The 26,987-nt window shown below is 39.1% G+C and overlaps 5 protein-coding genes across 5 annotated transcripts; 4 read left to right on the top strand and 1 right to left on the bottom strand.

Moving 5' to 3' along the window:
• The first annotated feature begins 4,776 nt into the window (after window positions 1-4,776).
• On the top strand, window positions 4,777-5,675 carry LOC103942241. The gene is made up of 2 exons (XM_009352435.3): window positions 4,777-4,972; window positions 5,121-5,675. The coding sequence occupies exons 1-2, from the start codon at window positions 4,777-4,779 to the stop codon at window positions 5,462-5,464; spliced, it is 540 nt and encodes a 179-aa protein (XP_009350710.1). The 3' UTR covers window positions 5,465-5,675.
• Window positions 5,676-6,795: 1,120 nt separating this feature from the next.
• LOC103942242 (exocyst complex component EXO70B1-like) lies at window positions 6,796-9,691 on the bottom strand. Its single transcript, XM_009352436.3, has one exon. The coding sequence runs from the start codon at window positions 9,452-9,454 to the stop codon at window positions 7,004-7,006; it is 2,451 nt and encodes an 816-aa protein (XP_009350711.2). The 5' UTR covers window positions 9,455-9,691; the 3' UTR covers window positions 6,796-7,003.
• Window positions 9,692-10,764: 1,073 nt separating this feature from the next.
• On the top strand, window positions 10,765-13,971 carry LOC103936103. The gene is made up of 7 exons (XM_009345937.3): window positions 10,765-11,123; window positions 11,327-11,489; window positions 11,663-11,863; window positions 11,948-12,190; window positions 12,599-12,746; window positions 12,993-13,224; window positions 13,307-13,971. Exons 1-7 carry the CDS (start codon window positions 10,778-10,780, stop codon window positions 13,642-13,644), a joined length of 1,671 nt encoding a protein of 556 aa, XP_009344212.2. The 5' UTR covers window positions 10,765-10,777; the 3' UTR covers window positions 13,645-13,971.
• A 5,019-nt stretch (window positions 13,972-18,990) lies between these two features.
• Window positions 18,991-22,804, top strand: LOC103966564 (probable protein S-acyltransferase 7). Its single transcript, XM_009379736.3, has 5 exons — window positions 18,991-19,387; window positions 19,935-20,117; window positions 20,886-21,182; window positions 21,619-21,852; window positions 21,963-22,804. Exons 1-5 carry the CDS (start codon window positions 19,289-19,291, stop codon window positions 22,461-22,463), a joined length of 1,314 nt encoding a protein of 437 aa, XP_009378011.2. The 5' UTR covers window positions 18,991-19,288; the 3' UTR covers window positions 22,464-22,804.
• A 1,071-nt stretch (window positions 22,805-23,875) lies between these two features.
• LOC103936101 (double-stranded RNA-binding protein 3-like) lies at window positions 23,876-26,664 on the top strand. The gene is made up of 5 exons (XM_048578796.1): window positions 23,876-24,149; window positions 24,275-24,523; window positions 24,637-24,856; window positions 24,954-25,934; window positions 26,019-26,664. Exons 2-5 carry the CDS (start codon window positions 24,278-24,280, stop codon window positions 26,072-26,074), a joined length of 1,503 nt encoding a protein of 500 aa, XP_048434753.1. The 5' UTR covers window positions 23,876-24,149; window positions 24,275-24,277; the 3' UTR covers window positions 26,075-26,664.
• Window positions 26,665-26,987: the final 323 nt, after the last annotated feature.

Raw genomic sequence — 26,987 nt, 5'->3', positions numbered from 1 at the left:
CATGGTGATTGATACCAATTGATCCTTGTAGCTAGCTACCTACCAGGCTACCACCCAAATAATAACAGCGAACTATCAAGGCGATACTCAATAGTTGGTTCGAAAGGATAATCAGCCAAAATAAAACTGAGACGCGACCCAATAATACTGATGAAAAATATGTGTACGATGTCAGAGTAATTAACTAGGGTCTACAGTGGCTAATAAGCTCTCATTAAGGTAGTGATTGAGCTTTTAGACTAATTAGCTAGGCGTAGAGGAGGAGTTTGGTTTTGGTATAGAGAAAAAGCAGAAACTCTTTTTTCTCTCTACTTATTTGTTTGGAGGGAGGGCTTGGGATTTGTCTGTTGGCCCAAGATTTTGTGTAGGAAAGGGTTAAGAGATTTAGGGACAAAAATATTAAAACGAATTGGTTGTGTTTGTAGGTTATGATTTCATGACATCCATTTCATCTCCATTGTACTAAGCAATAAGCATAGTTGTTTTCTAGGGCATTATTTTGTCGTCTTTTGTACCTGATTTAACTGTACGTTCACTGGCCATGACCTTGGAGAGCACAAGAGACAAATTCAGTTTGTTCGGGTCCCACCTTTCTTGGGCCGGCCCAGCTGAGAACAAGGAGGGTTGGAATAATGGTGACAGATCTTCTTCAAATTGTTATTTTTATTTTATTTAAATTAATATTTTTCACTCTTCATTAGCTGTGAATTTGGGATTGGCAATTGGTTGGACGAGAATTACAAATGGGGGAAATAGAAAATAAAAATAAGAAAAAAAAGGAAAGGACAAAGGGCTTTTTAATCATCGCAATTGCGAAAAGGACATGAAAAATAGATATTGATATTGACAAAGAGATACCGAGACATATTATATGTCTCTCTCACTATCTTTAGACTTTTTGAGGCAAATGGGTACAAAATTTGGGTAGCTAGAGGCTCAAGGAAATGGTCCAATTGTAAAAGAGGAGTATGGGATGATTTGCATGTTAAAATGTAGGTGCCAACGTTCTCGTTAGTCTACTCTTCTGAGATTATTAAGATCAATAAGACAATTTTAATTTTGTTACATGGTAAAATCAAACTTTGGTGTCAATTACTGAAAACTTACGCATAAAACTTGTCCTTAAAAACCGAGTAGAAGCCAAGTGCCCAAATGCTCTTGAACCACTCTACGCCATTTTTCCATGTTCATAAAAAGAAACTTGCATTTTACCTATGAGATTATAGTATTTGGTTGCCAACTTGCCAATAAGGGAAAAGTGAGGAGGTTAGGGAAAGACAAAGGGATGATTTGAGAGAGAGAAGTGTAGGAATTAAGGCAATTAAATTAAGTAGTGGGAAGACGCGTGCGAGAGAGGGGAGGGAGAAAGAGGCCAACAAGGGGGCATAGGCAAAGTCGTCGGATGTGGCGTCGGTGGCGCCGCCTAAGCCTTGGATTTGCCAAAGGAATGAAGTGCTTGTCTCAACTCTCCGTCCCTTTTCCTCTCTTTTGCCCTTTCAAGGCGGCAAACTCCTCTCTGTCTCTCTCCATTTTTATCAATTTTATATCATCATCATCAATATTGTTTGCATTCTTGCTTTAATTCAATACATAATTCAAATCAATGTAGTTAATAATTAAACATGCATACAAGTCAGCTGTATCTTGGGGTGGATCCAGATTTCGAACTTTAAGGGTTCAGTGTTACAAAATTTTTAAATAGAAACAGATCGTGAAGAGCAAATTTTTTTTTAGGTTTATTCACTAAGGCATTTCGTCGAACATTTGGTGAGCTTGTTGTCGTCATTCAAATCATGTTACACACATGTCAATGGATATCGACATATGCCGAAGCAATATGATGAATAATATAGAGAAGATTTGTTGAGTGTCATTGATGCAACCTATTGAGATATGTCTAACAGACAACTAGGGATGTGCAATGGTTATGGCGGACGGGTAACCGCGGTTATTTACCCATAACCATTTATGTTCATACCCGCATAACCGTTTATCCGTTGGGTAATTGCATAAACGGTTATCCCATACCCATAACCGTTTATAAACGGTTAACCATACTCATAACCGTGTACCCATTTAACCATAACTGTTTACCCATTTAACCATAACTGTTTACCCATTTAACCATAACCATTTACCCGTTTACCCATTTTTGAACCCGTTTATCTTTTTTTTACCCATTTTTTCACATGTCTACATGTTTTTTTTAACAACTTGAAAATTACAAAAGAAAATTTTGTCATAATTTTTGTTTTCTGACAATTAAACACTGTTATAGATACATTTTAACATGCATTTCCCTATTTTAATCATTTAAGTTCTCATACAATTTCAATAATAGTTTATGAACGATATTTTTCTGCTACAGTCACTCAAGCACCGTCGTTATCAAACAGTAGCGATCAAGAGAAAGATGATTTGGAGGAGAGCAAAAAGAGGGTCGAACTGAGAATACAAAGAGAGAGAGTTGAGTTTGGTTGGGGCTTGTGGTTGTACAGCGGCTATAAATTAAATTGAGCATATATTACTGATAGATATCCATTATAATTGCGGATAATACCCATAACCAATGGATACCCGTTATAACCGTGGGTAATACCCATAACTGTCCATTTAAATTTCACGGATAGACGGTTATACCCATTACCGTTTGTTCGTCTAAACGGTTATCTATAACCGTAACCGTGAACTTTAATTGGGCGGTAATCACAGTTACCCAAATCCTTGAATATTTTATCCATCCCTAATTACAACCACAACTCACTATAATTCTTCACTATTTGTATAGGAAGGTAAGAGAAACTTGCATCAAACATTTGATAGGGACAAAAATGACTCGTAGCAAACATTAGGAGGATCCTCGGAATACATTCACATTCATATTTCCTAAATTTCAAATGATCCTAAAACCACATTGATTCCAATGTACATCCGTCATTTTTTTTTTTGGAAGGAAAAAGTATATTGAAACGCACACCACAACAAGGCCGAAGCCACAGCACAACAAAAGCTCAACGAGAGCAAGACAGAGAGGCAACCATAGCCCCGAGCAAGGGAGGAGGAACAACAAATCTGACCCATCCAAGAGGCATGGCCACCCCCTCCCAAGCCAAACAAAAATTAATGGGGACAAGGTAACCCATCCTTATTCAAAACATGAACCAACGAAGATGGGGGAATATTTACCCAAATTACATCGCACATCTCCGGATTACTTCTCGACGCCAACGCATGCGCCGCCAAATTGGCCGATCTCGGAGTCCACTACACTTTCACCAATTAATTGCTAGTCCTAGCTAGTTTCATTTCATATAATTAACCTCTCATACACGAGAAAAACTTATGCATGCGTCGATTCGTCATATGCTGCTTGTGTCACATGCAACGAGTCTTTAATTTGCAATATCATGTATTAATGCGAATATACATTGCAAATACGTAACACATGTTGCATGAAAGTTTTTCTATACTGTCACATGACGTATTCTATATAAGTGTAAGGCGGAGGGCAATTTTACGGCTCTGCTGGCTTGGACTATTCTGCCTAAACATATGGCCAAGTCAAAGCCTTGCCTAATAGAATCCACACTAATTAATCAGAGGATATAATTGTCAACTCAATTTGTAGCTCTTTGATTTTGAGAAAAAAAGAAAGGAAAAATTTGAAATAGGTCTAATTTTATAGATTATCTTTTGAAATAGGTCCAATTTTTAATAATTTTTTACTTTTGAAATAAGTTCAATTTTTAGTTACTTTATACCTATTTCAAAAAACCTCAAAAAGAAAATGGTGCCAGATTGATGCCAATTGTATAGATTGGGCCAGGACCCAAAAGGCTTGTGGAGCTCTGAAGAGTTGTAAGATAAAAAGAGTTCTAATGGGCCCACAAGGGGATCTGGACTCCTGTGATGGATGTGAGGATTGAAAGAGAAATTATATGAGTAATGCTATTCATATCATATTTCTATATTATCTTAAGTAGTACTTGATGTGGATAGCTATATCATTTAAAAAATTTGCAAAGTCTAAGGAAAGGAAGGAGAATGACTCCTTGTATACTACAATCATCATTTAATTAACTAATTTTTATTAATTATTAGTTTATTAAACAATGAATTAAATTTAAAAATCTGATTAATTCAAAGGATGTGACTGTCCACATCAAATGCTACCTAAGGTGGTATAAAAATATATTACAAAAATATGGTACGAATAACATTACGGAAATTATATTGGGGACATCTGTTAAGCCCATATTAACTATAAACCCTGCAAGCTTCACATTTCTCTATAACACAAAATCAATTTCCATAACTAACAGAATACATCAATGTATAGTATACGGTACGCTCTAAGCTTGAGGATCAATCGATGAATGCTCTAGCATTCTTCAACGTAAATCCGACCGTAAAATTAGTATAGAATTGCATAAATAAGAATGAGCTTCTGTCATTGGATCATTTGGAATTAGACCTTCACAAATAAAGCAATATCCCCCTAATCTCTCTCTCTCTCTCTCCTACACACCAATTACATATGTTGCCAAAGGACATTCACATGTCGATGTTATCTAGTGAAAAGGATAAAAATTTCCTCCCCCACCTTTTTGCATCCCAGTTGGATCTCAATCATCTACACTCCCCTCCTCAGTTTCCTTACTATCCATACAATTCAATTAAACTCATCATCTTCAAAAATGTCATAATGCTCTCAAACTCCATTCACAGAAAAACCAAACCCTAGCAGCTCTCGTCCGATCCTCCGCCCTCACCGTCATGAATCCAGCAATTCTCGTGGCCATTTCATCTTTCTTCCTCCTCCAGTCAGTAGTGTTTCTGGGAGGAGTTGAAGCAGCAGAAAAAGCCACTAAGCCAGAAGCAAAGGGTAACTCCCAGATCATTGTAATGGGCCTTGTTTACTGTGACATCTGCTCCAACAACACCTTCTCCAAACACAGCTACTTCCTACCAGGTGATGCTAAATCTTAACTAGTCATTTGTATTTGAACGTATCATTTTTAGCCTCTTGTGTTTGTTTAATATTCAGTTTAGAGCGCAGATGGTTAAAAAAATAAACTATTTACTGCGAAAATCGCTACCATAACCTTTTTTTTTACCAGGTGCTGAAGTAAAAATCGATTGCATCTTCCAAGCGGTTTCGCCAAGAACCTCAGAACACATATCGTTCTCGGTGAATAGAACTACAAACAGATATGGGGTGTACAAGTTGGAAATCCCATCTGTTGAGGGGATCAAATGTGCAGAGGATTCAGCAATTGTATCTTCCTGCCATGCAAGCTTGATGTGGAGTTCTTCTTCTGCATGCAATGTTCCTGGTTACAAATCCACATCAAATGAAATAGCAGTCAAATCGAAACAAGCCAATCTCTGCATCTACAGCCTAAACGCTTTGAATTTCAGACCTTCAAAGAGAGATGTTAAATTGTGTGGGAAGAAAAAATAAGGACTTAATCATGTTTTCAGCTTTCGGAACTCGATTTTAATCAAAAGAAAAACCAGTACCATGGAATCGGCTTTCGTTTTTCCTTTCTGCATTTCTTGTATGGTTGTCTGTGATGTACTAGCCGGAATGGGTTAAGAATATTCATGCATGTGTAGTTTTGGATGCAAGGAGCCTCTTTGATTGGTTAATATATATTTTTGTAGTTATGAAATGTATAATTTGATTTGTCTTTAGAAAAACAAAAATTAATTAATTAACCCCGGGAACCCAAAACCAAAAAGAAAAACAAGTTTGGGTGAAGTGTGTCAGAGGCATACCACTGTTCACTGTCCACCGTAAAATCTGTTGAAAATTTTTTAAATCTACGGGCCGGGGGACCTACGAAATTTTTAGCTGTGATGGAAATACGAGTGATATAATACGTATTTTTTATGTAAGTGGTAGAAACTTTATTTTTTTAAGTTATTAACTTCTTAACACACATCTCTCATCATCATTTATATAACGACACGTGATGTACTATCTTGTGTGATGGTCATACTGAAAAATCTCTCAACGACATTGATACTTCCTTTAATTTTATCACATGCTCAATCTGTTAAGTGTGAAATTTTATCACAAAAAACATCGATATTAAGTATGGAAATCATATTTAAAGTCACTGTTGTTGACTTTTCCCACCGATATATGATTCCAACAAAATCTCTCAAACCCGAGAACCCAAAACCTAGCGAAGCCCGTGTCTCCTTCCTCCACAGCGCCTCCCCTCAGTCACTTTAGCTGGCAGCCATTTCCTTCTCAATCACTGCATCTTTCAAGCAACACAAGGCGGTAGAGCCCTTCTCCTTCGTCTCTTGCGCGAAATCTTCATTTGCGTGGGTTGCTGTAGGAACTTGGTCTCCAGTGTCAAGCCATCCACCACCACTGGGATAAAAAAACTGGTAGGTCCAAATTCAAGGGCCCAACGCCATGTCTGTAACCGTTCATGAATCGTGTCCGTTCATCATACCGTTAGTTATTATTAAGTATTGTATATGTTTAATTTTAAATAAAAAACTTTAAAATAATTTCTGATCGTTAAATGTACGATTAACATATATAATTCACAAATTCTCAAGATCTAAAGAGAATCCAGATTGTAACAGTCCCATCTTTTCCTATTTTGTCAGTAATATGTCTTTGTTAAATAAAAAGTTAGGTGTACAAAATTAATTAATTAATTAGTTAATTACGCTGTGAGCCTGTAGGTGTTGTGCAATTGAGCAAGTAATTAGACAAACAAATCAATTGAGGAGTTTTGTTTAAAGAATGAATAGGATGAGTACTGTTCATAGAAAATTGCAAGATCAATAAACAAAAAATACATGAAGAATTTCTATACTCCAGAAATGGTCTGGGGACTTTGGACATTTCACCGGATCTGATGATCATCACATGATTGATTAGTTACACTTGGCTAAGCTCCTTTTAATCCTCGATTAATTTCTTCTTCGTCTTCACGCTTGCTACAGCTATTAAGGGGCCTCTTTTTGTTGTAATTTATGGTTTCTTTTTGAATATGGAGGAGTTGGGGTTTCCATCAAATAGCTCCTCAATGTACGTCTCTATATCCTCCGGCTGGAATTTTACATACTTCTCCGTCTGCCTCCCCGCATCAAACACCTGCGAGAACCGCCCCAAGAATGATCGGTACGCCGGAATCACCACCGCTGATATCGACACCCTCAACTCCGACTGCATCTGCTCGTCGCTCACCACCCACGTGCTTTGCGTCTTGTGGATCTCATCGAACAAGGCGTTGAAGCTCTTGAACCTCTCCTTCAACACGGGCTTCGCCACCTTCCCGTTCACGCTCAGGCCTTCGTGGCTCAGGCACTGCAGCAGCCGGCCCCACGTCTCCCTCTGATAGTTCTTGTGGTACTGCCTCAGATCCGACGACCGCCGACGGCACCACGTCTCGCCTATACACGAGTTGATCTCTGCCGACACTTTGATTTTCTGCAAGATGTATCGCCCGTTGTTCATCATGAAGATGGAGCTCAGCGCCACGTCCTTGTACAGCTTCGCCTTGGTCTCGAGATTCGAGTCCAGCAAGTCCATCACGCGCATCAGCTGCAAGTAAAACATCGATTGGTCCTCACTCGTGTTCCCGGATCCCTCCCCTGCCTCGTACTCGCCGCGTTCGGGCCTACTCGTCGAATCGGCGCGTTCGATCTTCGAGTGCTCTCTGAAAACCAATTCTAGCGTGTCCTTGTACTCGCACGCGTACCTCAGGTAATTCATCGTGTATCGCGTCAGCGGATGGACCGCCCCTCCCGGAACCGGGTTTCGACCCGTCTCAGCCTTAATCGAGTTCTCCAGATCGCAGAAAATGCAAATCGCCGCCACGCCGAGGCGGGTACGGGCGTTAGAGGTCTCGTGCTTCAGCTCGTTCACGCAGTCTGCCGGAAACAAGTTGTCCATTTTGGGGACCACCTCCCGCAACGCCTCGTACATGTCCAGCGTCTTAAACAGCTTCTCCGCCGACCGCTTCGATATCGCGATCCCCTCCGCGAAATTGAGAAGCTGTATCATCACCCCCTTGGTCAAATTGCTGAACAGGCTCGACGAGATGGACGGGTAGTCAGCAAACACCGCCTCCACGAACTTCCGCTCGCCGGAGAAGTATACGGTGGTGCATTCCTTGAAGGCCTTCACCCATGACACGATCTCTCTTTCCAGCGATTCCCAGTGCATTTTCTGAATGTCGTCGAAGCTGTGCTTCTCTAGTCCCAATTTGTGCAGAGTCTCATCGAACAAGTGCCTTCTCGAGATCATGTAAACCTCGCAACACTCCGTTTCGTATCCGCTGGATATCATCTCTTTGGCTATCTTGTTCAGATTGTTCACTACCTCTTGAGCATATCCAGGAAACTGATCGGCCTGTGATTCATCTCCGCCTCCTCCTGACTCAACCTGATCCGGCAATGCGCCGCCGCTGCTTTCCTGATTTTGATGATCCTGCTGCTTATTACTGCCGCTGTTATTATTCCCGCCTTTAGTACTGTGCTCTTTGCTGTCCTTATGATCTTTATTGTCTTTATGGTCGCCGGATGCAGAGTCAGTGACGGTGCAGGTTCTAGATTCTTCTAGAAGAATTCTGAATTCTTCTTCCAGATACAGCAACGCTCGGTGCTGAATGCTTCCGAGGTGGTTGATCAACGCACCGTGACTCCCTTCGAATTTCAATCCGAGGAAAGAGAGGTACTTGCTCAGCCTCCCTATCCGATCCAGAGCATCCAGAAACAACGCGTCCTTCTCAGGCTCCTGACACCATTTCACCTTAGCGTCGCCAGAGTCACGTTTCGCCACCACCTCGTCCTCAACTAGATTCAAGAACTTCCCCACCAGCTTCGGAAGCTCATTCGGAAAGTTGAGGCCGTCCACGACATCGTTTTCATGTTTTTCGGTTTCGGGCAGAGACGAGATGCAGTGGTCGAGATCCTCCGAGACCTTGTCGAGGCTAGGTTCCTCTTCCGGTTCAGGTTCAGGTTCAGGTTCGGGTTCGGGTTCAGGAACTGGATCCTCATCCAGTACCGGAAGCGGATCGTTCTGATCTTCAACATTCTCAGCTTTAAAATCCTTCACTCTGGTACTATTGACCCTCATACTGCTGAACTTTTTAATCTCGTAATCCGGGTCATCACCTTCGTTCCCTTGATAAACTTTGGTCTCGGCGTTATTTACACTTGGATCATCAAGCTTTGCAATGGAATTCTGCTCATCCTGAACCTCAGCCGTTGGATTAGCCGGCTTTTGGTCATCGTCTGGCTTAGTGCCAGCGGACTTATTATCGCCGTCAGGACTTGTAGTAGCAGTAGTGGTGGTGGTGGTGGTGGTGGTGGACTTGGGATCGTCATTAGGCTTTGGAATTGTAGCGGCGGAGGAGGAGTCCGGTGGCGGTGCATCGGGTTTGGGCTGATCGTCTTTGTCCGGAAGGTTCATCTCCATTTTCCAAATTGTGGGAATATTTGGATCAATAATTCACTGGAGATTACAATGGAAGGAGAGGGAAGCGTTTGAAGGAAAGAGATGAATCAATGATTCATTTTGTTCGTTTGTTTGTTTTCTCAGAGTCGGAGGAAATAACCAAAATCTTGATTTGCGCTTCTCTTTCTCTCCATCTCCATCTCTTTAATTTGCCTATTTGTTTTTTGAATTTCTGATTTTGTTTTGTTTTGTGAAGGGATGGATTGAACTGGTCGTTAGAAAGGGCGCGAGAGAGGGGAACGTACGGACGTGGTGTTTCCTGTGTAGGGAGGGAAAAGAGAGCGCTAAAATTGCTTTGTGGCGTGCGTTTGTTCGACTGTTTTGGTAGTTGCAAATTCTTTTTGTGGTCGCCCGTCTTTCCCCTTCACTCCTCTCTTTTTTTTTCCTTCAATAATCACTGTTCCAGCTTTTTACAAACTGCACCCCTGAAGTTTGAGAAAATTTTCATTGTGACGGAATACGGGTAACACGAAATTGTATTATTGAAATTATTAATTTTTTTAACATATATATTTCACTATTTGTATAATGACATGTAATGTGCCATCCTGTATTCCGATCACATTGAAAAAAATTTCCTGAAGTTTGGAGTTGTTTTGAAAATGGGCGTAAACTTTTAATTCTTCACAAAATGGTCATGTGTACTAAAAATCATCCCATTCAGAAATCATATGATCGTTGGATTACATTTAATGTTTTTTTTGTAGAACAGTACTCGTATATTTTCTTCAGTAAAAATGAATGTCTTAATATTTTTGGATTTGTCTAATTTTTTTTTTTTTTTTTTACAAAGATAATCCATTAATATGAATTGAAATATAGACTGTTCAGATCCTTGAAAATGATTATGGAATGGAAACTATAAAAATGTAGGTCAAAATGTGTCTTAAGATCCTAACTTATAGTTAAACTGTCAGAACATATATATACATGTATATGTATATAAATTCCAAACTCTCACGACACAGTGAAAAAATTGAAACCTTACGATCTAACTTTAACAATTACTAAAATATGAAAGGTGTAAAAGCACTTAGCCCAAAATTATAAGTTGACATGCATGATATTCCCATCGGACTTATTGATAGTGGGCTGCGGGCCTTAGAAAATGCAGGGTACATTAAAATTTGGCCCAAGCCCAACCAACATCCATTCTGTTTGTATTGTGTCTGAATCAGTCACTGCGAGTGAGCTTGTTCAGTTGAGCTGGACGACGACGAAGCGAGCGATCTGTGGCTTCCAGATCCATATCCATTCACCGACACACAGACAAAACGAAAAAAGATGAAGGAAAAGATGAGCTATGGCGTTTGGCGAAGGAGGCGGGTGTCCGTCGGATCAATTCTGATAGTCTGTGCGTTGTGTGCTGGAACGGGGCTGTTGATGCTCAACTTACGACAAGTCGATCCTCCGACGAGCCCCGATTTCTATATGCAGATTGGAAATTTGGATTCGGAGTCTGAAAACGGCGGCGGAGTTGAGCTGGAGACGGAGCCGCAGAGCAAGAGTAAGCGAAATTCGAGCTTGTGCGCGACGGTGGAGGAGATGGGAAAGGAGTTCGAAGGAGGAGGGTTTTGGGAGGAGAGTCTCAGAGTCAGGAAGTTTATTCAGCATCACTTTGACTTGAATGGTATTATTACTCTCATTTTTCCGCTGATTTCGAAAGCACTTTTACATAATAAGTTTTCTGCTTTTAGTGGACGTGATTATTGATTTCTTATTTGCGTTTGTCAAACTTGATGGCATCATACTTTTGAGTTAGAGTGTAGAAGCTGTGAGTTATTGAGTAGAACATTTAGGTGAAGGAAGCTCATGCAGTTCATTCAATTTCAGGTGCTTCCAGGGTAAGAAATCTTCCACCGGAACTGTTTTGTCGGCACGGATTTGTGATGGGTAAAGCATCAGAGGCGGGTTTCGGGAACGAAATGTACAAAATCTTAAGTGGTGCAGCGTTGAGTATAATGTTGAACCGGTCCCTGATCATTGGTCAAACCAGGCATATTGGTTCTTTCCTCAAGCCTTTCTTTTTTTTGTATTTCATAGTAGTGTTCTTCCTGCTGCAACCTGAATTGTTAGAAATAGCTGGTCATTTCGCTTACCGCTAAAGCATATTAAGTTGCAGCAATATATACATTTTCTTTGTGCTTATATTGGTGTTGCTTGTTGCAGGGGAAAATTCCCTTTTGAGGATTACATTTCCTATTCCAATTTTTCCTTCACCATCAGAGAAATTAAGCATCTTTGGAGACTTAATAAATGTGCAAACAAGTATGGAAGGCAACTGGTTATGAGAAGTGATGACTTTGAGAAGCCGGCACAGACCAATGTTCTTTGTAGCAACTGGATAGAATGGAAGCAACCCATTATATGGTAAAGTGATAAAAGTGTTGTGATCTTTCCCCTAACTCGTCGTCATTGGATATCGTCACATGATTGTTAATGTTAAAAATGCAGGTTCCAAGGGACGAATGATGCTGTGGCAGCCCAGTTTTTCTTGAAGAATATCCACCCTGAGATGAGGAATGCTGCTTCTACTTTATTTGGGAAGCCAGAGGATCTCCATTCTCGGCCTAATGTATTTGGGGAGCTGATGAGAGTGCTTATAACCCCTTCTGTGGATGTTCAGGAAGCAGTCAATTGGGCTCTTGGTGGAGCGGAACCTGATATTTCACTGCACATGCGAATGCTCATGAATAAGTAACACAACCTCCCTTTTAATTCATTCCTTGATTATATTAAGTGCAAGGTTCAGAAATATAGGGTTGATGAGGTAGGACATCTTAATCCTGTTAAAGCAGTGGATATTACAGAAATGGATGTAGCTTTGTGAAAGGTTGATAAGAATTTCTAATGTTGGCAATTAACAAATACCTTTGGTTTTTCTTGATAGTTGTGGCCAATTCATTTTGAAGTTTTATTATCGTTAAGCTTCCCCTGTTAGTTGATACATTTTCCGAAGCATGCTCAACGATGTAGTCATTGGAAGTAAACCATCAAACTGGCATTAGAAAGCTTGCATGCGCTGCACACACACACACAGAGAAACGCCATGTATTCTCCCTATGAATTTAATCAATGACACATGTTTTGCCTCCTGTATTTCAGGTCTGTGAGAGCTGCACAGGCAGCAGTGAATTGCATAAAAAAATCCATGCACAATCTTGGCAAGTCCCCAAGACCTAGGGTGGTGCTAGTGTCAGATAATCCCTCTCTTGTGAAAAGTATTACTCCAAATATAAGTAGATTTGCAGAGGTAATATGCTTTGTCTGTGGAATATCCAAAATCTAATTGCATGATCAGCGATTCAGCATAGTATATCACTCATGAAATTAATAACTGAAGGAACTTTGTCCTTTTAAAATCTGTAATCAAGATTCGGGAATGCAACCTTAATTTCTTTCACTTAATTGAGTTAAATTGTTTGAAAGTCTCTTTTATTACACATTCTTTAGCAATCTAACTCTGTTCTTTCGTATCTGATTCGTTTGTGCATCTTAGGTTATTCATTTTGATTATGAACTATTCAAAGGAAATATATCCGATGGCCGTAAAGGATTGCACAGTTTAGATTTTAGAGTGAAGGATTGGGGCCCAGCGCCTAGATGGGTTGCTTTTGTGGACTTCTTTCTTGCATCGCGTGCAAAACATGCTGTTGTTTCCGGGGCTCACAGGCGTGTTGGGACTACCTATGCTCAGTTAATTGCGGCACTGGCTGCAGCAAACAATCTTGGTACATACATACAGTGCCCGAGTCCTCTCTGCTAACAAATGTTGCCGAAAAGTGTTCTAATGTTCGTTCTATTCTTTCTCAGGCAACGTCCCAACTGGTTCAAGTTTTGCATTCTTAAGCAGCTTCCAAGGTGATTTGCTGAGAGAAGGTCTAAGGTTTCAGATTGGTTGGGGGCATGTGTGGAACAGATTTGCTGGTCCGCTCGGTTGCCATAGCCAGCTCAATCAGTGTGCTTTCACGCCACTTCTCCCTCCGGCTTGGTGGGATGGTCTTTGGCAATCCCCGCTTCCAAGGGATATCAAGAGGCTGGCGGAGTACGGGATTGAGTTATCCGGTTTTGGCACGATCGACGAAAATCATCTTCAGTCTTTTTGTAGTTCAAGGAAGGTGGTTGAGAAAACTATTCCGTTCCTTTTGTAGTGGTTAACAGTCATTTCGTTCATGCACATTACACGTTATTTCTCATATTATTCTACTTCTAGCAAGCACCTCTTGGTCGAACTGTTGCTCAGGTAGTTGCAGCGCCGGCTGCCGCCGAAAGCTTCACCGTCATCTTTTTACTACCAGTGTCAACGGAAAGGCTTCGCCATTGTTCTATCACCATCAAAAGCATAGCCGGCTTTAACATTTCACAAGAATAATAACGTTTCTGATTTTCACTCTCTTTCAAATTCCAACAGACCATATGTGGTGCTCAACTTGTATTGTATATGGTGGTTCTTTTCATCAAAATGATACTTGGTCTAACGCACGTCTGCAACTTTTATGGCTATACACCGAAGCATGACATGCCTTGGAGTTCTACGAAAAAGCTTCCAACTTAGATGTAAATAAGTTAATAACGTATAGTTGTATACACTAGTCAAACCTACGCTTGTACACATTGTTTTACTATGCACCAAAACATTGTATGCACCAGCATTTTGTACTCGTTGAATTCTGTGGACTATTTAACTAAATATAGCAATAATGTGATGATATACTAATGTAGTATAAATACGTGGTCTTTGTAGCAATAATCTTAAAGTTTTAAGTATGTATTAAGCCTCCTCCTAGAAGACGCTAGGCGCTAGTCGGGTAGCGGGCTGAAGCCTAGCGCCTAAACGGTTAGGCGGGGTCTAGGCGGGCGCCTAGGCGGACTAGGTGGATTTAATTAAATATATTATATTTCGTGTAAATAAGTGTTTATTTATACTTAATATATATATAATTTCATCATAAACTACATAATATAATGACATATATATTATGAGCTAAAGAACATAATGAAAACATGAGAAGCAATCATATAATGTGTGTTCATTTAAGTATTAAACAAGTCTCTTACAATTTATTACAAAAAATAAATTGCAAAATGAAAGTTATCTATTTTCTGTTTAAGTGAGTCACAACATAGGCAGGTGCTTGGGTGGGTTAGGCGGGTGCCTGGGTGCCTAGGTAGTCTAGGCGGGCACCTCAGTAGGTCTATACGTCATTTCTTAATTTTCAAATGCCTAGTCATTAATCAGGACGATGGCTAGCCACCTAACACCTAGACGAAGATTTTTAGAATAGTGGTATTAAGCAAAGGAGAATGGAGCATGATTGCACCTTGTGTTTATATAATACATTTAGTATAATGATGAGTAGGAACTAGGAAGAAGGCAGACACACATCACACATGGCCTTGTCGTCCAAATTCCAACGTTGGATGGAGTTTAAATGTGCAGCTGCAACAGTGCAACTGAAACTGCATGCAACCATCATGGATTTTCGTGCAGGAAGCATGGGGTCATCGTTCATGGCAATCACCATGGATTTCCCACTTACCTAACAGTCTGATTTTTTTGATGTTGCTTGTTCATCTCATCTACGATCGACTTTACAGCAAAGAATCCATCAATCTTTTATTTGATCGAAACAAATATCTCATTTTCTTGATTTTTTTGTTCTTCAGTATCTAATTCTCTTCTAATTTTCTTAAAATAAAATATCGGTCAGCTCTACTTTCAGTACGTCTTAATTCTATATACTTAAACATTTCCGATCGAATCCAAAGAGCCAAAGGAGGGCAAAGGGTTTGCAACTTGACTTGTGAGAGCAAATCCACTTGACCATCCATTCATGCTTGGCCATCCATTCCTGATCAGCAAAGGAAAATGGAATTATAAAGCATAAAGCAAAAGGAGAGATTCTTTTTTTCTTTCTTTTTTTCCGATTTGACATTGAATCCCCTAAAGTTTAGAAAGACGAAGCAAAAGTTGAAACAAATCCTCCTCCTCCTCTTTCCTAAATGCATGCCCCTATTAGGACTTTTAGCATTTCGATTTCCATCCAGAAAAGAAAAGGGCCAACATTTCTATATACCGACAATTCTATTTACTTTTGAAAAAGTTTAACAGTAATGCTATTTAAACACAAAAAATTAATATTACCGAATAAAACTGGTTAGATCAATTATATGGTGTTATACTATGAGTTTAGGTTTTCGGTGTTCATTCCTTCACATTTTTTTTAATTGTTAACTCATAAACATTGTTCACATATTTAACCATATAGTTTTGGGTTAATTACAAAAAACTACCTCAAGTATGGGTCAAATGACACTTTCATACATCATCTTTTAAAATTGACAATGTCATACCTCATCTTACGAATTTGTGTCAATGTTATACCTTCCGTTAGTTTGGCCGTTTATTTCTCAGTTAAATGCTGACGTGGCTTGATCCGGGACCCATTTTTATTAAAAAATTAATAAAAAAATTATTAAAAACAAAAAAAATCATTTAATATTATTTAAATATTAAAATAATAATAAAAAAGTACATAAAAAAATAAAAAACATTAGACATCATCTTCCCTCTCCTTTCGTGCATCTCCCCCCTCTCTCTTCCCCATCATCTTCCTGCAACCCAGCAACCCAGAAAAGAAGAAGGAGAAAGAAGAAGAAGAAGAAGAGAAAAAAAAAAAAAAAAAACCCAAACCAAACCAAACCCAGTTCATCCCCCCTCCCCCCACCACAACTCAACCCCCTGCAACCTAGAAAGGATGAGGAAGAAGAAGGAAACACAAAAAAAAAAAAAAAAAAAAAACAATGGAAACCCAGTTCGTCCCTTGCAGAAGAAGAAGAAGAAGAGGGAAGAAGAGGGAAGAAGAGGGAGGAAGAAGAAGAGAGAAGGAAAAAAAAAAAAAACAGCAGCAAACCCGTCCCCTCCCACCCAACCCCACCCCCCCCCCCAACCTAACCCGCAGAAGAAGAGGGAAGCAGAAGAAAGAGAAGAAGAAGAAGAAAAAAAAAAAAAAAAATACCCAGTTCGTCCCCCTACAGAAGAAGAAGAAGAAGAAGAAGAAGAAGAAGAAGAAGAGGGAAGAAGAAGAAGAGAGAAGAAAAAAGAAAAAAAAACCCAGTTCGTCCCCCTGTAGAAGAAGAGGGAAGAAGAAGAGGGAAGAAAAAAAAAAAAAAAAAAAAAAAAAAAAAAAACCAATTCGCCCCCTGCAGAAGAAGAAGAAGAAGAAGAAGAAGAGAAGAAGAAGAGAGAAGAAAAAGAAAGAAAAAAAAAAATCGAGTTCGTCCCCTGCAGAAGAGGGAAGAAGAGAGAAGAAAAAGAAAAAAAAAAAAAAAAAAAAAAACCCAGTTCGTCCCCCTGCAGAAGTAGAAGAAGAAGAAGAAGAGGGAAGAAGAGGGAAGAAGAAGAAGAGAGAAGAACAAAAAAAAAAAAAAAAAAAAAAAAAAAGCCCAGTTCGTCCCCCTGCAGAAGAAGAAGAAGAAGAAGAAGAGAGAAGAAAAAAAAATGGGTCTTTATTATTTTAATATTTAAATAATATTAAATGATTTTTTTTGTTTTTAATAATTTTTTTATTAATTTTTTAATAAAAATGGGTCTCGGATCAAACCACGTCAGCATTTAACTGAGAAATAAACGGCCAAGCTAACGGAAGGTATAACATTGACACAAATTCGTAAGATGAGGTATGACATTGTCAATTTTAAAAGATGAGGTATGAAAGTGTCATTTGACCTATACTTGAGGTAGTTTTTTGTCATTAACCCTATAGTTTTTAAGTAAACAAGAAATCACACCTTGGTAACCGTAACATTTATATAAAAAATACTTGAAAATGCTCAACTAGTGAAAAAATGAAATGAGCATTGGAGTTGTGGAGGACACCATACATTACCACCATCGCCATGACATGACAAGTGTTGCAACATCTCCTTCTAATCTTGTTTTAAGAAACGAACGAGGATCCTCTCCGAATTCTCTTTGTGAGGATCTAGGAGATCCTCCAATCGTATCCGTTCATCGTATATCGTGCGACAAAAAATTATTGTAAATCTTTTTATGTAAAATTAAATATAAACATTATATGAAAAAAATTAACCGCACGATATACGATGAACATATATGATTAGAAAATTTCCGAGATTCTCGTTGTTAAGAAACAATATGCCAGAACGGCAGACAAAATCTTCATTTCTTTTTCCAACAAAGATGTCATTCTTAATAAATTCCAATTATTTTATATGAGCTTAATGCTCCAAAGGCATTTTGTGAATTACAAATGGTTCTGAGTTTTTTAATTGAGATTTGAGAAACAACAATATTTAGCTACTGAGGACGAACTCTTATATAAAATTCTTCATGTTCAAATCTTATAGATTTTTGTTTATTATCAAAATTGTTTATATTATATACAAATTACACTGTAAAATTTATCTTTGTAAAAAATAACGATCTTAATTATAAACACAAAGTTTTATAAATCAGCAACGTGCAATTTTGAAAGCAGCCAAGTATTATTCTTTGAAAAATTATTGTTTTTAGTTATATGTGATGCGTAAAGCGTAATGTAGCAAAAGGCCACTACACAACGTGTAGGCATCAAAACAATGTTGATGGAACTGCTCAGGAAAAAAATTCATATTGTCCTACTCAAACATAGGTATCAATACAATTTATTATGAATATAATTTTTTACAAGATTTAGTTTTTATATTTTCTGTCCGCTTTTTGTCAATGAAGAAGAGGAATCCAACCACTCAGCACTTTTATTTTCTTATTTGACTGATGTTTGATTGTCTAATTCATTAAATAGAACAGAGTAAGTTAGGTTAAATTAACTGGGATTCTAGATGTCGGTCTAATAACGATTTAAAATGGCCATATAAACTTTGAGAGCATTTTTTGCTCATCACCATTTAATCTGTTGTATGTTCATTATTTTATTTATTACCGTTATATAAGTTTGAATTTTGAGATTTGTGTTTATCAATTACTCGAATTTCGAAATTCAAATTCATCTAATAATGATAAATAGAATGATGATCATATACTACATTAAATAATGATGAGCAAAATGCTCTCATAAACTTTAGACACCTTTTCAGGTAAACACAAAAGTAAATTAATAGCTCAAAGCTAATTCTTCACTCAACCAAACACAATGAAAGGGCTCAAATACTCGTGTGTGACCAGTACACAAGTGATACGTCACGTATTATTATATAAATAACAAAATATATATGTTAAAAAATTAATAATTTAAAAAATAAAATTTCTCTCTATTTATATAAAAACACGTGATTTACCCGGATATTCCGATCATAATAAAAAATTTATCGTCAAAAACCGGACCAGAAGCGAAGCCCCTTCACATATTCTCTGGTCCAGGTGTGGTCCAGCCCCAAGCCCCCCAGCCCAATAAAATCACGACACGTCAGCCTATCCCCCCTGTAAAGCACAGACACACAGCAGTGATAGAGCGAACCCCTCCCTCTCTCTCTCTTTCGGCTCTTGCTGCTGATAACAAAAAGGATGATGAAAAACCCTTTTGCTCCTTTAGCTTCAACCCCACCCGCCCACGCGCCTTGCCGCCCGGCTCGCCGGAACCCGACCCATTAGCATTTTACTCAGACCACATCGACCGCTTCAGCTCCTCTTTTCCGTTATTTCTGCTTCGGAGTCCGGGCCTGAGTCTAAAGCGACTACTAGAGAGTAGAATCGACATTGCTGTATCGAGAATCCAGCGAGCACGATCTTGCTGAGCTGAAGCTGAGAGAGCTGTTGTTGGCGGCGAGGAAGCGATGTACGTGGTGCCTCCACCGCAGCGATCGGATCCGGCTTCCGGATCCGCCGGTGCCGCCGCTGATTTGCGGGTCTACCAGAATTGGAAGGGCAGCAATGTGAGTTCATTTTTATCCTCCTTTTTCGTCTTCTCTCTTTCGCCTGCTCAGATTTCTTTCTTGTTTCATTTCTGCTAGATTTTTTTTTTCCGGAATAATTTCAGTTTAAGAACTTCATAGATTATGGTTTCGGTCATGCATTTTCCATTGTTAGGTTTTTACTATTTCGCAATTTTTTGCCTTTTTTCTTTCAAATATCTATTTTTGGATAATGTTTTTGTCAAATAATTAAAGTTCTTATTTTGCCCCTGTGAGGAATTTGAAGGTAACAAAGAAAAGATGTAAAAATGAGATATTGCATATACATTTGAGACGAAAGCGAGGATAATGATGAATTCCACCAAGTTTATGTTGATCAACATGGAATTAAAGGATCGGTTGTGTTTGTTTATAGTTTGATGAACATAAAGCTAATGTTTTACAAGTACAGGGATGTCAAGCTTTTTGCTTTTAGAATTCAGATTGTGGTTTGCAGGGCAGTAGCTTGCTTTGTCATGAATGGCATTGTCGAAAATTACATAAATGTATTGTATTTGCTTGTTTGCAGATATTTTTCCTTCAGGGGAGGATTGTTTTTGGACCAGATGTAAGATCGTTGGGGCTGACCATATTTCTGATTGTTGCTCCTGTCACAATATTCTGCATCTTTGTTGCCAGAAAGTTGATGGATCATTACTCACATCACTTGGGAATATTCATAATGGCTGTCGCTGTTGTATTCACTGTTTATGTGAGTTCTCTTTCCAATTCCCACACAACTTATTTGTGTAAAGGAATTTTATATTTTGCCAGAAAATCTGCTAGGTTATGTCGAAGGGAACTCTCTCTCTCTCTCTCTCTCTTGGTGTATGTTTACATGTGTGTCTCTCTGTGTGTGTACATATATGTAGTATTTGAGTGTCTTGCATTGGGATGGAGTGTGGGTCGTATGTTGTGATAGGACTGTTTGGCATGCTCCAAATGGTAGTGGTAAGTTTCCTATAGTTTTCGTTAGTTGAAAGAGTGTAAACTTACATTGGTTGGACTGCACTTTAAAAATGCTAGCCTCTAGTTAAAGAGATTAGGGAGGAACATGGTACGTTATGGAGGATAGCATTTGTAAATTGTGATGAGATATGGATCAATATAAGTTGGTGGCATGTCCTCATGGAGCATATCACTTCCTTTAAGTACGATACTCTTTCTTAGGGTGATTGTTACCAATACAATTTGTTGGTTGGTGTAACACTATGCTGTCGAAAATTTTACCACTTTAGACAGGCTCCTATCTGACTAGATTTTGGAGTCTATTTTGGTAGTCAGTTTTTTACCTTGATGAGTCATGTATTGATAATCAATTAGGTTTGTAGAGTTGTTCTAACAAGTTCTGCAGCTTCTAGTAAAATTGTTCCTTCAAAAGCACCCATTAGCTGGTGCATATAGTGATAAGTTGATAACTGTACAAATGTCGATGTATTTGCACTTTGTGAAAAATGCTCACACAATGTTCTATTTCCAGGATTTAATTCTCCTCCTGCTAACCTCTGGAAGAGATCCTGGTATAATTCCCCGTAACACACACCCTCCAGAGCCTGAAGGATTTGATGGGAATGTAGAAAGTGGGGCTGGACAAACTCCACAGTTACGCTTGCCTCGCATCAAAGAAGTTGAGGTGAATGGAATCTCTGTCAAGATCAAGTATTGCGATACTTGTATGCTTTATAGACCTCCTCGCTGCTCCCACTGTTCAATATGCAACAACTGTGTAGAAAGATTCGATCACCATTGTCCCTGGGTTGGGCAGTGTATTGGGCTGGTAAGTAATTCTTTCATTAGACTCGTATTCTAATTCCTCTGCCAATGAATATGAACTGAGACAAATGCAAGCATTCTTGCATGCATGCATGTATTGGTCTTAGTAATATACACCATAGTAATTGTAGTAATGTATGAAATATTGGAATATATAAATCTCAACCTGAAATTCACAAAGAGACTGGACTTCCAATCGTTTTTCATAGTCACATGAGGTGCTTTAGCTTATCTGGTTAAATGTGCGTGCTTGTGAAAGACTTAATAGGACTAATATAGAATGTAATGTCGTTAATACATGTTTCTTGATTTGGCTTTATTTAATTAACTCATGTTGCTTATATGATGGCTTCTCAGATGTCTCCTTTCAAATGATGCTTGATATGTGAAACTATGAGTATAAGGAAAATGAATCTGAACATTCCCTAATTTGGTTGCAGAGGAACTATCGATTCTTCTTCATGTTTGTCTTCTCCACAACTCTTCTTTGTATATATGTTTTTGCATTCTGCTGGGTGTACGTTAGAAGGATCATGGAAGCTGAGGAGACAACGATTTGGAAAGCAATGATTAAAACTCCAGCATCTATTGTGCTGATAGTCTATACTTTCATATCGATGTGGTTTGTTGGTGGTCTTACTGCCTTCCATTTGTATCTCATCAGTACAAATCAGGTCAGGAGACCCCTCTTGAACTGTCACAACCCTTTAGCATAGAACTTTATCTGTGTGATTTATATATTAGCATGAGCGTGATCTTATATCTATGGGCATTGTTTTTGCAGACTACATATGAGAATTTCCGCTATCGATATGATAGGCGAGCCAACCCGTATAACAAAGGAGTGGTGGACAATTTCAAAGAGATATTTTGTACCACCATTCCCAAGTCCAAGAACAACTTCAGGGACAAGGTTCCAAGGGAACCGGTGTTACCTCCTCGATCAGGGGGTGGGGGTTTTATGAGCCCAAATATGGGAAAAGCTGTGGATGACATTGAAATGGGCAGAAAAACAGTGTGGGGTGACATGAATGCTGGGGGAGATAATTACGACGGGCAGCATAACGGCAATGATCGTGTGAATGTAAAAGATGGTGAATTAAGTGAAGTATCCCCAGATATAAGGACGACAGTAGATGAAACTGTGGATCGCGCTGGAATGCATCCCAGGCGATCGAGCTGGGGAAGGAAAAGTGGAAGTTGGGAAATGTCCCCAGAAGTTCTTGCTTTAGCAGCTAGAGTCGGGGAACCAAACCGCATGGGCGGCAGTAGCAGCGGTGGCTAGACGAACGAGAACCGACATACATAGGCAGCCAAAATGCGACAGACCAGCAAACTAGTGACACGGAAGATTTGATTGTCCTGCAGAGTGGTGGTTTGTTTTCGTGCGCAGCCATTTAAGTCCAACATTAATATTATGTGCAATAAGGAGAAGGGACTTTCACTGTAAGGTGTTGGGTTTGACCATTGTGCAATTTAGAAAGGAGTTGACGAGTTGTGTGTTGTATGAGTGAGCCTTCTTGTTTTGTATTGCGTTTGTGGAATTAGTTAGTTCCTAATTGTATTGCCATTGTGGAGTTTCTCTCTCTCTCTCTGGTTCACCAATTATATTGTGAATTATTGTTACACCATCGCGTGATGTTATTACAAACAGGACCAAAAAGCGGTCCCAACAGGCTCCGGTTAAATCAAAATCTCTAGTTTGGTTTCGAGACTCGGGCAATTATGAAATGAAGTTCCACACGTTTGCTCTGTATAAAATAAAAGCTGTTTAAACTATATCATTGAGATTAATGTTTCGCTAGCGTACCGTAAAGGGTGCAAATAAACTAAACACCCGTACGATATTTTTCTTATTCAGATCACCAACCAATAGCTATATTATTATCCCAAAGACTATGATCAATTGATCCCAAGGCTTCGGATACACTGGTGCGGAGAGGATCTGAATCTCCAAACGAACCGTGGGAGGCGGTCAACGCTATGCCCAGGAGGCCGGAGAAAGCGCGGGCCATGGAACCAAGGTGATGTTTAATTGCATTAATACATCTAACTTCAGTGCTGCTGTTGTTAATTTGTTTATAAACAGCAGATGGCACATATAGAATGTGGTTGATGATATGGTCTTTATCTTTAGGAAAAATAATAAAAAGAGTTTGAAAACTTTAAGTTTTAACGATAAGGATAAAATAAATAATATTAGGATTGATTTTTTAATGTAAAAATATGATTTTTCATTAAAATGAACAGTTCCGAAAACTTTTCGTTAAAGTCTCCTTATCTTTTTCCCAAAACAAAATAAATTGATAATTTGGTGTGCATTACGGCAGGGACTGTTGCGTAATTTGACCTTATAGATATGGTCTATGACCCTAGGGTTATCAGTTAGGTATTCGAACTTTTAAACGATGAGAAAGCACATTGTTGTTACTGAATTAACAAAGAATCTGGTTTTCTAGTTCCAAAAAAATGTAAAAAAAAAAAAAAAAAAAACCAAAGAAGCTAGATTTTGGCCGAGTCTCCTTAATCTCGGTTGCTAGAAAACTGTGCTCTATAACGGGAAAAGATTTGATTTTAATTAATAACAGTAAAGAATCCTGTTTCCCTAGTTAGTAAAAATTCTCAAAAAGAGGAATAAGATAATGAAAGGAACTTAAAGAGTAATTAAAGCTTCGCTTTTTTGACATTTTATACTCCGCCTGCCTGCTGAAGGATTTTTCTGTGTGCTGAGAACATTGTACAATAAGATTTTACCACTTGCTAGTAATTAAAACTTCACCATTTCATTTCAATTTATCTCTTTCTTCTCCTTCTGCTTCTCCAACTCATCTCTCTCAGAAGACATTTAGTATTAGAAACTTTTGTACTAAGAGCCAATGTAGGACTGAGGAATGTGCTCGTCACCCACAACTAGTTTAGTTCATCATCTTTAACTGTTGATATCTCTAAAAAATCCTGCTTTTAATTACATGTAAGTTTCTCCGCTAATTTAACTAGCATTTTTTGTATTATTTTTGCCATTTGAAATTATGGGTTTTCCTTGTAATTATGTTTTATGGAAGATTTGGTGGGTTTTTTGGATTTTTTTTTTTGAAGGAGATGTATAAGAACCAGCTGCAAGAGCTTGCACAGAGAAGCTGTTTCAACTTACCTTCCTATGCGTGCACCAGAGAAGGACCGGATCATGCTCCGCGATTCAAAGCTTCCGTCAACTTTAACCGCGAGATCTTCGAAAGCGCGGCCTACTGCACCACAGTGAGACAGGCGGAGCATGCAGCCGCAGAAGTTGCTCTCAATAAGCTCTCCACCAGAGGCCCTTCCAGGTCTCTCACTGCCAGAGTTCTTGTAAGTTCATTACTTTCTTTGACATCCACCATAAGCCTCTCTGTTTCCAAAGTTACGTTGAATGATTAATTAGCATGTGTTTTTCTTGAATTTTATGTTATGTAAATGTGAAGGATGAAACTGGAATTTACAAAAACCTCCTCCAAGAAACAGCTCACAGAGCTGGGCTGAAGCTCCCTGTATACACCACTGTACGATCAGGTCCCGGCCATGTCCCGGTTTTCACGTGTACCGTGGAGCTTGCCGGAATGAATTTTACCGGCGAGCCGGCCAAAACCAAGAAGCAAGCAGAGAAGAATGCTGCAATTGCAGCCTGGTCTGCCTTGAAAACAAGTATGTATACATTTTCTGCATATTTTGTTTTAATTGTGTTTTTTTATTAGCATTGTGCAATTGCTTCACGAAATGTAATATCTTTGTGCAATTCCAGACCTGGGTTTTTCCACAAATAAAGAAGCAGAAGAAGAGCAGGCGGTTGTGACAAGGTTGCTCTCAAATTTTAAACCCAGAGATGATAACAACAATAATAATAGCAACCAATTTATGAGGAGGATGGATCCATTTCAAGCAAGGCGAAGAATGGTGAGATCGTCATCGTCGTTGTCATCGTCATCATCTTCATCCAGTAGTATTACTAGCTTTCTACAGAATCAAAACTCGAGGCTGGTAGATCTGTTAACAGATTTGGTTCCACAAGTTTCAACAGTTCAAAAGCAGAACACTTTAGCATCTCTTCTTCCTCCACCTCCCCCTCGAACCACCTCGAAGATTTTGCCACCATCTACAATGCTCAACAAAGACAAGTCCGCTTCCCATCCGCCATTATCCGATTATAGGCCAATCCCAGTACAAGTGAGTGTGAGGGAAGGTTCAAAAGTTATACCACCTCCATTAGAACAGCACCAAAGGGACGAGGAAGAATGGCTTGGTATTGTAAAGGAGGGTCCTAGCGGTTCAAATTCAAGTGGTATATTTGGTTCATCAGGTTCTGCATACAGGCAATTTCCTGTGTCTAATGCCGGAAAGTATGGCGCTTTTGAATTGTCCGGTCCAATTAAGGCCGCGCCTGGTGTCAAGATTTCAAAAAGACAGACTAGTGGATTCTACATGTATAGTGGAGGGTTAAGTCCTCACAAGAATTTTGCACCTCCAGTTCAAATGAGATCGGTGATCCCAGTTTGTGCAGCACCACCGGCACCAGTGAGACCTTCCATACCAACAAAAGTGATGGCAATGAAAGGCATTTCTTCAGAAGCAGAAGCAGAAGCAGGCTTAAGTTTAAGTGATTCTACCAATTCATCATTATGGGGCAGCTCAAGGTGGAAGATGCCCGAGTCAAGTTCAAGTTCAACTCAGCAGCTGGGTTCCGATTTCAACAAGCTGCAGTTAGGAGGAGGCAACAAAGACATTAGTAAGATTATCTAAATCATAATTGAAAGTTACTGCCTTTTTACTAGGATGGAAATTAAGCAGCTGGGATGACATGTTTTTACAGGCATTGTGGACTGGCCACACAGAGAGAGAGAGAGAGAGAGAGAGAGCAATAAATGAGCGATGGAAGAGGTGGGTTGCAGTTGCAGAGGATAAGAGATAGGGAGAGAGCGGGAAAGAGAGGGGGTTTGGGAGAGCAATGAAGGCAGGCTGAAGAGGGACAACAGACACTGTAGCGATTAACGCAGGCAATTAATATACTCTCTCAGATATTTAATGCTTCTGTCGTTGCCATTAATGCTCCTTTCTTCTTCCTCTACTTCTCAGTCCCCTCCTCAGAGAGAGAGGCAGACAGCTTTTTCTTCGTCTTATCTTCTTCTTCCCCTAATCGGCTATTCCTATTGTTTGTTTTATAGCCTCTCCACTTTATAAGTTACAGATTCAATGTCTCGTCTTGATTCAATTCTTTACATGTCAATGTACTATTGGATCAGGCCGTTACATAGAACGGATTCACCGTCATGGTTTTTATGCCTATGCCCCTCAATATTTTATAATAATGTGTGGACTTAGATTAGAGGGTAACAATATTTTGAATGAATGAGAGAGTTGTAGCCGTTGTGTTGTGATGAGGTGGTGGGAGTACAGCTGCAAATGCCGTTCCTTCAAATCTGTAAGAGCTCTTACCAAAATCGAAGCCTAAGTATTTATTTGGTGTCGGTAATTTACAGAAATGCAGTGCCAAAATGTAGATTTCCAGCATGAAATTAGAAAAGCTTGCAGTGTGACGAAATGGCACGAAAACAAGGATTGTGACGATTTTATTACAACTTAGCAAAATGGATGAAAAAAGTTAGGTCTCATAAGTGATTTCTAGGGTTTGGAAAATCTCTAAAATGTGACCATGAATAACAAGTAAAAAGAGTAGTAGGTCCCATAAATGATTTTTTAGTGTGAGAAAAATCTCTGAAATGTCTACATGAATTTTAATTAGCTTAGCAAGGTTTGTGATGGGTATTCTTTCCCAAAAAAT

Source organism: the organism of the source record quoted next, unplaced genomic scaffold (genome assembly GCF_019419815.1).
Source record: "Pyrus x bretschneideri cultivar Hongxiangsu unplaced genomic scaffold, Pyrus_bretschneideri_v1 Contig13, whole genome shotgun sequence".
Lineage (NCBI taxonomy): Eukaryota > Viridiplantae > Streptophyta > Magnoliopsida > Rosales > Rosaceae > Pyrus > Pyrus x bretschneideri.
Note: the sequence above shows the minus strand (reverse complement) of the source record. Positions and strands in the feature narration are given on the sequence as shown.